Genomic DNA, 12,836 nt, shown 5'->3' with positions numbered 1-12,836 from the left:
GGACAACTGTATGTTGGCTGCTCAAGAGTGGGCAGCAACAAAAAACCTATTTGTATATGCTCCACAAGGGAAAACAAGGAACATAGTTTACAATGAGGTGTTATAATCACAACAGCAAGAAAGTATGTACATGATCACCTTCTTTTACGAAACTTCATTGACTTTCATATATTTATATTGATATACATATATATATGTGTGTTTGGGTGCGTGTGTGTATATACATCTATATATAAAGATGATGCGTAGTCTAGACGGCGTTTTTAGATTTCATTATTCTCTTTAACCCGGGCAACGCCGGGTATTTCTGCTAGTAAATAATAAATATAACAAGTAAATCTAAATGATTTCTTAATTCTATACTGCAGTTCAATGGACATAGTTTCCTGATATTTTGTGATCAGAGTTATCTAATCTAAACAGCAGTGGTAATGTTCATGTCATCTTTATTTTGTAATGTACAATACCTAAGAGGATCAAAATTTGATTGCAGACTGTTTATCAAGCTGTACTGTAGAAGTCTAAACATATTCTTCCTCAACAAGTGAAATAATGTCTTTCCAGACTAATAATTATTAATCTATGAACATCTATTTTTGTTAATTTTTAACTAATGCTGGCCTTGTTAGTTGTAAAGTATTTGGTATTAAAATGAGTGAAATGGATGAAAACATAATTTTATTTAATATGTTACTGCTCATTAAGAAGAAAATGATTTAGTGCATAATGTATTGCATAATTTGCTTATTAGTCCTTAGTTTTTATTCATTTCAGGCATTCCACTTATCTTCATGGGGGTACTTAATTCTACATGTTTCAATTTGCACTTTTTGATACTAGCTTGCTTGAAACTATTCCTACAAACCTGTTTTAAAGTGGTCTAGATTAAAACATTCTACCAAAATTTCATGTTAATTTATGTCAATATACTAGATTAATAGTGACAGTTATTTAAAAAAATTTTTCAATATTTTCTCAAGTGAATCAGTGAAGCCTTTTTCAGCTGAAATATATGAATAAAAGGTTAAAGCCTGTACTAAACAATTTTCTTCAGTTCTCTTATAACTGTTGGATCACTGGCCCTTTTCATTTCCATCCTTCAGTGGAGCAGGCAGAATATTGTCACAGTAACCTTATTTTCTTAGTTGTTTGAGAGACAAGGATTCATAAAGAGATTTGTTATAATGCAAAGTTGGATATTTATTAATGTACCACATTTTTAGGATTGATTAGCATCCTATTATCCAAGAGTAAATTTCTCTCACCTGCTTATTATTACCATGAAAACAGATTCAATCATCAGTTGTTTTGAGCCTATATGTCAGATGATACGTGTACTTATTACCAAAGAAATGTTATGCAATACGATGTTCAGTTGTATGTATAAATATTATATGTGTGGAGATAAGGTATTGGACTGTACAGAATACCTGATAATGAGTTAAAATGTTGCATTTCTGTTCTTCAAGATATAGTACATTACATTTCATTTTGGCCAATGGAAAAGTAAGTACTTTTCAAAGATGAATGATTGGTGAGGTATCCAACTGAAAAATACTTGCTCTAATAATATTCAAAATCGTTTCAAACATTCTAGAAAAGTGTTTGTAAAATACTAAAATTATGGTATTTAGAATATTTATGAATTTATTGTCAAGCTTTTCAATACCATATTTCTTTTAAAATACACTGCATTTGTTTTAATTAATTTTGAAGATAATGAAGAATTTATTAAAATAACTGTTGTTAAGTTGGTGTTTGGCACACATGAAATTTTGATGAAGGGTTTTTAACTTAGATCACTCCAAAACAAGAAGTTTGTATTGTAGACTGATGTGGTGGATGTAGGGCTATCTTGTTTTCTTTTCCACTTATATTGTTTATGCTTTTGTGATATGCATAAACATGATAGAATCTGATTCACTTCCTGTAAACCTTGTACTAGTGTAACAAATACATTTTCTTGTGATTCTAAAGATGCAGAGACAAGCTTTTTGAAATTACTGTATGTATTTATTTTACAGGCTAATCAGCTTTTGAAATCTCTTGCTGCTGCTGAATTGCCTGGCATTGACTATGTGGATGATTTCCTCAAAGAACTTGATCGAGCAGTTGACTCCATGCAGGAACTTGCTAAGGCTAACCACAAAACTGCTAAGGTGCACCATCTTTTCCTTATCTTTTTTTTTTTTTTGCTGAATTTTTTCCCCTCCATTTCCAGAACAACAGATTCTCTTTTAGTCTACCTGTATATTATGTATTTTAATATGTGGTATACCAAGTTATGGTTTCTTTTACTAGTTTCAGATGTTCATCTATACTACAATAAAGCTGCTTACTTATTAGCTTGGGTTATGTAACTTTTACTGAGGTAAAGCAAGTATAATTATCAAAATATATGAGGAAACTCTCAAGATGTATGAAATATCAATCCTCCAAATTTTTTCCCCTTCACTAAATTCCAATATAATCATAATCTACACAATCTGAAAGTTATGAGGAAACAAAATTTGAAGCATGTGACTTATCCAAAACTCCTTTCCCCACCTCTGAAAATGTTTTTCACAACAAATTCCAATGTAATCTGCACAATCTGGAATGTATCTGCAGAAAATTTCATCTGCAAATATCCATTTTTCAGAAACTTTTGAGGAAACAGCTGATGGGGTGCACTTATGTAGTTATGCCCTAAATTTACTGAGTGAGTACTTTTAGATAAAGGATACAAAGGTAAATTAGTAATAACATCAGAGAAATCACATAAATTGGGAATCAAATGAGTAATCATTGTATAGTAACTAGCAGGAAACTACCCAGAAGGCAATTTTTCTGCAAGTTTTGTGAATGAATCTAATCAATTATGGGAAGGTATTGTAATTCTGAAGACTGATACCTGGGATACAGTTGATGACAATTTGATTAAACACTATCTGATTCAGTATTTCATCATCATCCTTTAATGTCTGTTTTCCATGCTGGCATGGGTTGGACCCATGTTAGTATTTACATTATTTGTAATTTTTTAAATTATTTATTCACAGTCTTTAGAGTAGAGTAATATATTTTTCTTAGTTACTTTATTTTAGTATATTTTAAGTTTTCTCAGCTATTTTGTCCAGACTTCAGTTCACTATTTTCTCTGCCGTTTTCACTTTCACTTTTCTTTCTTCAGTATATTGTTTGACTTGGTAGAAATAGCAACCAATTCTCCCTCAAACAATTCTGTACCATTTAATAAAGAATAAATAAAAAAAAAAAAAGGATAAACATTGGGTAGTTGTAGTCTGATATATTTGGGAAGAAAATGAGATTGTTATAGCTCAAATACCTTTGATCACAGGTTTTGACACAATTAGGTTTGACTCGGAGTATGAACTAGACTACATCAGAAAAACACCTCAATATAATTGAAGTTGTTTGAAATGTCTTACAACTGTTTCCCTCCTACCCTCACCTCAAGTTTTCCAACTTCATTCTTTTACTGCATAACTTAGCAACTTAGTATAAGCCTAACTCTGTGGGTTAATTAATGTTTGTTGTATTTAGGGGTTTAAATATTGTTACATCATTGACCAGAATAACATTGTCTTGAACACATAGACGGTTTGTTTCTGATAGTTTCAGGAATATTAAATCACTTCCTAAGTGCTGGTTTTAATAAAGGTTATTTTTGTATTCTTTATAATTTTTCTGCACTCTTAACTTTTTTCCTCGTTCTCATTTATTCTAAGTATTGCATTTAAAATTGTTATATTTCTCAGTGGCACTCTTGGTAGAAAAACCAGGACATGTATTTTAAAAATTAATGAAGGAGGATACATATAGCTTTTACATATTCTCTTTTCCCAGTTGTATCTAATAAAGGGGTAAATGGTTTACATTAAAATTGGAATTATTTTTTGTATACATTTTGATATCTTAGACATGCATAGTTTGACAAAACTCTAAAGTTACCATCAACAAAATTATTTAAACATGACTCTGTGCTTGTAGTGAGTCTTAATTTTCAGTAAATATTAAGTTTTTATGCTTGTGAAAATATATCCTCTAACTGCACATGTGTGTAATTTTTATCATTTCTGGTAGCATAATCAGCAGCTGCGAGAAATCTTTTGCCAGTCTTATTGAGCTAAACTGAACAATTATTTATTTATGTCAATACGTTGTGCATCAGTATTTACACATTTCAACAACATACGGTTTGTTCTTCAACAGTGGGCCACTGTGTGCATCCAGCTCCCTCATTGTGCTCTGAAGACCGTATGCAGTAATGTGGTAGCAGAAATGAAGAGGCTTAACCAACACCGTCCAGGTCTATCTATTGCTGCTGCCATCAGTAACAGGTTAAGCTACTTGCTGCCCAGTAGTCTACCAGAAATCGGCTCTGGCCCAGTGGAACGATCTCTTATGTACAGTGAAGCTGCACGGCGGGAAACATTTGGCAAGTGGCCTCACATGAATTACAAGTAAGTTAAAGAGTTACACTTCAATAATGGTTTCTAAACTGGTATTTTTTTCCCTTTTGTCTCTAAACTTTGAATAAAGCACATTCCACGGTTGAATGGTTGATTTGATGTACATATTTCTATACTAGCATGGATTTGGATGGAGATTATTTGGGGAAGAATTTTACAGCTGAATGCTCTTCCTGTTGCCAACCCGTACCGGTTTTTCATTGAGAATGACCATATAATATCACCAAGGAATGCCAACATCAACACCCTAGTGTCGACAAGTCTTTTCTTTTTCGCCCTTTTAAAGCTTAGCCAGGCTCATGGGCCTAGTTTCCCGGTTTCTATGGCGTATGTGTTCCCCCCACCAGCTGGACGGGACGCCAGTTCATCACAGCGTTACTCAAGAAACAGGGAGAAAGTTGGGGCGAAAGAGTATAACGGGTCGCGACCACCCCTTGCCGGAGCCTCGTGGAGCTTTAGGTGTTTTCGCTCAATAAACACACACAACGCCCAGTCTGGGAATCGAAACTGCGATCCTCTGACTGCGAGTTTGCTGCCCTAACCACTGGGCCATTGTGCCTCCACAGTGTTGACAAGTGCAGAATATATATTCACAACACACACACACGCGCGCACACCCACACATAAGACATTTAATCAGTGGACATTGCAGTAAGCCCATTGTATGTTTATTTTATATGCCTATCATCATCACCATTTAATGTCCGTTTTCCATGCTGGCATGGGCTGGACATTTGACAGGAGCTGGCCAACTGAAGAGCTGCCCAAGCTCCATGTCTGTTTTGGTATGGCTTCTACAGCTAGATGACCTTCCTAACATAGTGTACCGGGTGCTTTTATTTGGCACAAGGATGGATGCTCCTCTGTGGCACTGGCATGGGTGCTTTTCACATGGCACCAGCACCCATGAGCCTGCAAGGTTAGGATTGCTCAGCTGAAGAAGGATGAAGGGGACATACCTGTATGCAAAGATAACCACGATTTTACTTAGCTTAACATGTCTTCTCAAAGCACAGCAAACCGCCAGAAGTTTTGGTACCTTGTCATCCCCACTGTGAGGCCCAACATCTGAAGATCCTTTCTCACCAATTTATCCCACATCTTTCTGAGTCTACCCCTTCCTCACCTTCCCTCCACACATACACACACACAAAAATATACAATGGACTTTCTGCAATTTATTTCTTTTAAATTGTATGTTCTATGGATTGGCTCAGGGCTATAGTAAAAGACATTTACTCTAGGTGTTGCGCAGTGAGACTGAACCCAAAATCATGTGGTTGTGAAACAAACCTCTTAGCCGCACAGCCATGTCATCCTCTAAAACTAATTACTCCAACTAGAAGCCATCGCATCCATCAAAGCATGGGAAAGTATGTAAAAATAGTAACCACTCCCACCCACAAAAATATGTTGCTATTTGTTGGCATCAGATCAAGTCTCAGTTTGCTCATTTCTGTGCTGTTTCTAGACCATATACTAGTGTTGTGATGTACTGAAGGCCAATACTCAGTACACCTGGCTGTAAACGGATACCATTTAGTGGTACAATCCATTACTGTAAGCAGCTAGATTTTATAACTGTTAAGGGTTTCATCAATCTCATGAAAAATCATTCTTGTGTCTATTTTCCTAAATACAAGAAGGCTGACTTCAATGATTTAAACCGACCCATGTTTTATGCTTTGTAATAAAGCTGGGTTTTTTTTTTTTCCAGTTTTGTGGTGGATTTTTTTTTTGTAGCATGTGAATATGGGTGACCAGTCTCTAAGGTTAAGATACTAGATTGATGATCAGTCATAAGTTCAAATCTTACCTTACTAATAAAAGGAAGTTAAGAGTTAAGAGGTTAGCAGTTGAGTTGGAAGGGCATCTTTCCATTAAAAAAAAAAGAGAAATATAAGTATAGATTAATGGATGAAAACACAGTAAATATGTACTATTGCATAGACTTGTTGAGTAATCGCATCTTAGACATCTGTATTTATTTTCAGTGGGGATTGTGATTATTTTAAAGTTTTTGTGAAAATTTCTGATATGGAGTGGCTGTGTAGCAAGTAGCTTGTTTACCAACCACATGCTTCCGGGTTCAGTCCCACTGTGTGGTACCTTGGGCAAGTGTCTTCTATTAGAGCCTTGGGCTGACCAAAGCTTTGTGAGTGGATTTGGTAGACGGAAACTGAAAAAAAGCCTGTCGCATATAAATATATGTATATATTTGTGTGTTTGTGTTTGCCCCACCCACCATCACTTGACAACCAAGGTTGGTGTGTTTATGTCTCCCTAACTTAGCGGTTCAGCAAAAGAGTCCGATAGAATAAGTACTAGGCTTACAAAGAATAAATCTTGGGGTTGATTTATTCGACTAAAAGGCAGAGCTCCAGCATGGCTGCTGTCAAATGACTGAAACAAGTAAAAGAATAAAAGAATATCTGGATAATATGTGAACTAGTGGCATCTAATTTGATTCTTCATTTTATTTTTGCAATTTATTTCAAGTGTTTTTTCTTTTTGTATGTGTTTTTCTCTTCTCAGGGCAATTATTTAAATAAAATCTTTTGTCTTAATTAGAAAATTGCCTTCTATTTTTCAGATGGGCCCTACCAGATCCTATGGCACAAGCTGGATTCTATCACCAACCCAATTCTATTGGGGATGATCGTGCAATGTGTTTCACCTGCAACGTGTGTCTTGTCTGCTGGGAGCCCACAGATGAACCTTGGTAATAATTGACTACTCATTATTAATTATGATGACTCTCACCAACTTCCTAAAATGATGATTAGGGATCTATTTCATCATCATCATCTTGGCTTTGCATTTTACTTGGATTGATAGTTATTCTTATAGCAAATATCTGGTTACATTGCATGATTTTTTTTTTTTTTTGTAAGAACTGTTATGCCACACAGAACTATACTTTTGGATTCAGTTCAGCAAATTAATTTCAAACCTCTTCTCTGCTATTCGTAGTTGTAAAAATTAATGGTCAGAAGATTAGTATCTTGTTAGTAAGAGGTGGGTGTCAGAAACCACAACCAATTACTTGTACAGTTTATGACAAATAGATAAGTTATTTGCAGTATTTATTTTCAACATCTATGTTCTGATTTCAAATTTTAACCTCATGTCTTTCTATTGGCTAGTATCAAACAAATAATATAAGCTAGCATTGTTTCATACTATTAAACCTATCCTTTGTGAATATTTTCTTCTAAGTTAACCTCATCAAGAGACTTGTATTACACCACAGACTCTTTTCTTCCATGTCTTTTTGTATCCCAAAATACAGTCTACCCAACTGTAGTTAAACCACAGATTTCTAAGTCAGTTTGATTAAGGTAAAAAGAATGTAGTTTTGTATTGTAGTAGACCGTAATATTATTATAGGACAAGGCTATCTGCTTATCTGATTACACTGATTATAGTGCATGCATGGTTGAATACTTAAGTATTCAACCATGCATGCACTATAATCAACAAACTGAACTTCTTAAGTTCAGTTTATAATCATAAAGTTATGGGTTCAGTCCCACTGTACAGTATCGTGGACAAGTGTCTTCTGCTATGGTAGAACTCAAGCCTTGAAACAAGCCAAGCCTTATGAAATTGTATTGACAGAAAATGTAGAGATACAAGATTGACTTTACCTGTAATTCAAAGAGCCAGACTTGCCATATAGTGGAATACTCAGCCATTTATATAGTATTATAATACTATGAGGTTGTTTCACTGATCAAACAACTGGCATATTCATTGTCAAATCCAATGCAAGATCTATTTATATCTCTGTTTTGTAATTTTGAGCAATATGAGTTACAGTTTAACCCTTTAGCATTTAAACTGACCATATTGGGCCAAAATATTTAACCTTTTTTTTTTTTTTTTTTTTAAACTGGCCGGATCTGACCTAACCACAACCCTACAATGTCATTCCAAAATGTAAATAATCTATCGATGTATGGGAGAAGAGGAACAGTGAGTGCAGTGTAATGGATTTTTTCGAATGTAGTAGTAGTGTAAATCTCTTGAAAACAAATTGCTAGCATGGAAAGCGGACGTTAAACGACGATGATGATGATGATGATTCATGATCAATTATTGGGAATAGCTTATACTATCGGTACCCTACCCAGCCAAAAAATCTTGAAGTGAATGAAGAACTGTATAATACAAGGTAGAATTTCTGGAGACTCAATTGTAAAAAGACAGTAGATATTTATATGTAATTAACAGAATGTACAAAAAAAATGTAACAATCACATCATCGCAATCTCTAAACTACAAGATAATGCATGATTGATTTAAAACAATATGAATAAACAAATATTACATTTGACAGAGTAATTTGAATACCAAAGGGTTTATAACTAAAAGTAGAATATTAGCTGGTAATGAAGAGTGTTGGATTACTGGCCAAGGAGTTGATGGCTTTTTATTTATTGTTGTGGCTGTGCAGTGTTGAGTCTTTGCTAGTTCTTTTAGTTAGGCAACGATGTATTCAATGATATATGCTAAAATTCACAGTGGATTGAAATATGCCCCTTAGTTGGGGAAAAGAAACAAAACCCTGATAGTAATTGCTAGCAACTCTCAAGAAAAATGGAAAGATAATTTCAAGGAATTAAGAATCAGTTTCACAGAAAATTGAATTTATATGCTTACAGAAAAAAAAAACCTTATCTTTGTTAGTTGGCAAATTAATAGCTATTTACGTGTTTTGGTCTTTTTAAATCTTATCGAGCAATCATAGTTTTCTTAACCCTGCTCTGATCAGTGCACAAAGATTTTAACAAATGTAAAAAAGCAATACAAAGATTTTTGTCTGCAAGTTGCATAATTACAAAAAGTGGGCTAATGGCATGATTTTAGTTAAATCAAGTATATGATAGTGTACTGAATGCTACCAAAAAGTGGTAATTGTTAGCAACTGTAGCAAAAAAAAAAAAAAAAAAATCAAGAATTAATTTTACAGTAAATTGCATTTTCACACCTAGAGGAGAAGGCCTGATCTTCATATTTTGCTCAATGATTTGTAAAGGGGAACCAAAAGTAGGTGTAGCTGTGGCTAACTGTGGTAAGGAGAAACCAGACCAGTGTAAGTTTGTGAAATTCTACAAGAAGCCACTATAGTACTAGAGCTTAAGGTCTTTTTTGTCTGTTGATCTTGCCTTTTAAAGATGGCCAGTTGACTGCCAGATTCTAGTTTTGAGTGTATGTGAGATCCTATTGATCATCTTGGCTTTTTGTATTATGGGGTCTGATTCTGGTATGAGTTTAGTTCCTGGTGAGTATTAGTTCCCATGTTAAAACTGATTATGCAGTCTTTCACCATCAAGTGTGGATCTTATTCAAAGAAACCTGGAAGAGAATGTAATGTCTTTTACTTTCCCTATGAGCTTTAGTATAACATGAAAACTGATAGAAATATATAAATTACAAAATGATTGATATAGTTGCTGAATAGTTGTATATCTGTGTCTGCAAGTACCATGATATACTTGATGTATATAGCAAGAGCTGCTAGAGTTGTCTAGGCATACATCAGCTCTGTTCAGATAATAACCACTGAACTATGGAATAAAGAGTTGTATTAGATAACATAGAGTGAGCAGAGTAGTGAAACGTGTGTGTGCATTGAAGGTGGAGAAAGGTTTTTTAATACAAGGACTGCAGCATAACCTGTAAATGATCTTGTGTTCTGTATTCCAGCAACTTAGCCACACCACAAATCTTGTAATTTAACAAACAAGTTTACACCATTTGTTTGTATTTTTAATTTCAATAAACAGATTAGAGATATATTTTATAAATTTTAGCTAGTAACTTAGAGATTGGGGTTCAAGTTGTTCTTTGATAAATTGTTATAATGTTCACTTTGTGTGTTATTTTGTCATTTATGTTTTTGATTAACTTTTCTGTCTACCTCTCTCCTTCTCTCTTCTGTGTGTGTGTGTGTGTGTGTGATGTGTGATTGTGTGTGTGTATCATCATCAACCAACATTTTAAATCTGGGTTTTGTCTCTCTTAATGGAGGTGGTCAGATCTACGTCAGTGCCATAGAAACCACTTTCACATCATCTCACCATCTTGCCCATATGTATATATAATGTGTGTGTATGTATGTATGTATATATATATATATATATCTATTTATTTCCAGGTCTGAACACGAAAGACATTCAACATCTTGTCCTTTTGTGAAAGGAGAGTATACACAAAACGTCCCACTTTTAGGTTTGTATGCATTTGTATTGAATCAAACAGAAAACCATTTTTTCTCTTCCAAAAGCTTTCTTTTTACTTTACTTTGTTTTGCTTTTCTTTTAATTTTTCAATTATTTTCTGCATACATTTGAATTTTAAACCAAATAACTTGTTTTTAGTTAATATCTTAGTCTTTTAGAGTATTAAGTTTTATTCTTTTTAGCAATTTTTTTCTTTCTTTAATTATATGACTGAACCCAACTGTACGCTCAATGTTTTGTTTTATTTGATTGCAGTAACTTATGCAACACAGCCAGCTCTATTACATGGTGAACCAACAGACAAAGTAAGATATCAAATTTGTCATTAATTCTCTTTGTTTCATTAGATTAGAAGACTGGGTAGACATCAGACAAAATACTTTACTATGTTTATGTCCCAATACATTCCTAGGTTCAAATATCATTGGCATCACCAATACAATAAATACTTATGAATATTGGACTTGGTTAAATCAATTATACCCCCAAATCCTCAAATGCCTTGTGCTTATGTTGACTATTAGAGAAATATAATGGAATGCAGAGAAAGAGCTTTGTTGTACTTGTGATTTTATAATAATAATGAAATTATTGTGTATAGTGCTCAGGTATACTCATCAAAGGTGCATGTATAGTACATAGAATTAGTACAAAAGTCAGGAAAGTGAACAGTGTATGAGTCATGATATACATGTGTGCTTGCATATGGAGGGGAGGGATATCAGGCATAATGTTGGTGAATTTCAGGAAGCATGGAGATTTTAAAGGATGCAATGTCCTGGCAGCTAACAACTGATGCAGGTAGTTTGTTTCATGCTTCAGCAACCCTGAGTGTGAAAAAATGTTTACAAAAGTCATGGTAGCTGTGCTGTTTTCTGACTTTGTAGGCATGCCCACATGTGTTAGGCACATGGAGCTCGAAAAGGTGCTTAAGGTGGTTATCCATTTCAATGCCCACACTAAATCACTCTCTTATATGAAAGGTATTCCTACATATGTAAGTTAATGCTGCATATCTTACAGATCATATTTGCTACCTCTCTTTCCCACTTCTACAAATCTTCTATTTTTACTGCCCGTTTATCATAATAATCCTTTTTCATGCATCATACTGTTTGTATTCCATATATTATATTGTTATGTACAACTTATTACAGTCATTTCATGTACACACTGCTTCATTAAACACCTTGTTTAATACAAAAACATTAACAAATAATTATTTGGATCACCTCATTTTGAAAAATGTATAAAATTTGAAATATTTTAATTTATTATCTAAGATCTTCACTATACAAGTATAAGGAATATGACATTCTCTTTTTGTTTTCTTTCAGATTGAGTGTATTAGTACATCCAGCAGCAAACATTTCTTTGCCACATCCACTTTGAATGGTAATGTTGTTATATGGAGTACAGCACGCCTACTAAAGGTAATTATATAATTTTATGTCTTCTTTCAATTTATATATGAGGTACTGGCATGCAGAATCCTTATGGTTTTGAATGAAACAACTTGATATATCATGGTATTGGATTGCATTGCATTCAATACTCTTTCGAGTCTAGTGCCTGTGTTCCAGTAATTGCCACACTCTAATGGCCGAAACCAGCAAAAGAATGTATAACGAATTTGTTGTTGTGAAGTGTGTATGTGCATGCTTAAAACCTATTTGTCATATGCAAGGTAGACATTATTACATCATTCAGTTCTAAAGGTTTTATGCAATCATCCTTAGATCTCGTTGATAAGCAGAGTAATGCCTAAAATTGATTGTATGAATGCATTAAATTTTGTAACATTGTGCACTTCTAACACATGAATGTATAGAGAACTTCCATATTGTTTTATTCCATAATGACTCTATTTCTACTGAAATACACAGTCCATGTATTTTCATTAATTTTAGGAAAATAATTAAGAGTTTTACGTGATTTAGTAAAATGACTCGGTTTTCCATTGTGATGATATCTGGAACATAGCAGAAAATTGTCTCTGCTCTCAGCCTTTTCTATCTCTGTTATAATGTCTCCTTGGAGTTGACTGGGATCTTACCACCTCCACTTGGACATTCCCATTCCACTTGCTTCTCTTCCTCCCATCACCCTTGCT

At 34.0% G+C, this 12,836-nt stretch overlaps 1 protein-coding gene across 2 annotated transcripts in view; it reads left to right on the top strand.

Annotated features, from left to right (window-relative positions):
• Window positions 1–12,836, top strand: part of LOC106873672 (baculoviral IAP repeat-containing protein 6) — a 134,715-nt gene that overhangs the window by 47,679 nt on the left and 74,200 nt on the right. For both annotated transcript variants that reach the window (XM_014921126.2, XM_014921127.2), the window contains exons 3-8: window positions 2,025–2,159; window positions 4,216–4,466; window positions 7,069–7,197; window positions 10,639–10,712; window positions 10,979–11,028; window positions 12,061–12,156. In XM_014921126.2, coding sequence (XP_014776612.1) covers window positions 2,025–2,159; window positions 4,216–4,466; window positions 7,069–7,197; window positions 10,639–10,712; window positions 10,979–11,028; window positions 12,061–12,156 — 735 coding nt within the window. The remainder of the gene's footprint in view (window positions 1–2,024; window positions 2,160–4,215; window positions 4,467–7,068; window positions 7,198–10,638; window positions 10,713–10,978; window positions 11,029–12,060; window positions 12,157–12,836) is intronic.

The sequence above is a fragment of the Octopus bimaculoides genome, chromosome 6, assembly GCF_001194135.2.
Source record: "Octopus bimaculoides isolate UCB-OBI-ISO-001 chromosome 6, ASM119413v2, whole genome shotgun sequence".
Lineage (NCBI taxonomy): Eukaryota > Metazoa > Mollusca > Cephalopoda > Octopoda > Octopodidae > Octopus > Octopus bimaculoides.
This window is presented reverse-complemented; position numbering and strand designations above follow the sequence as displayed.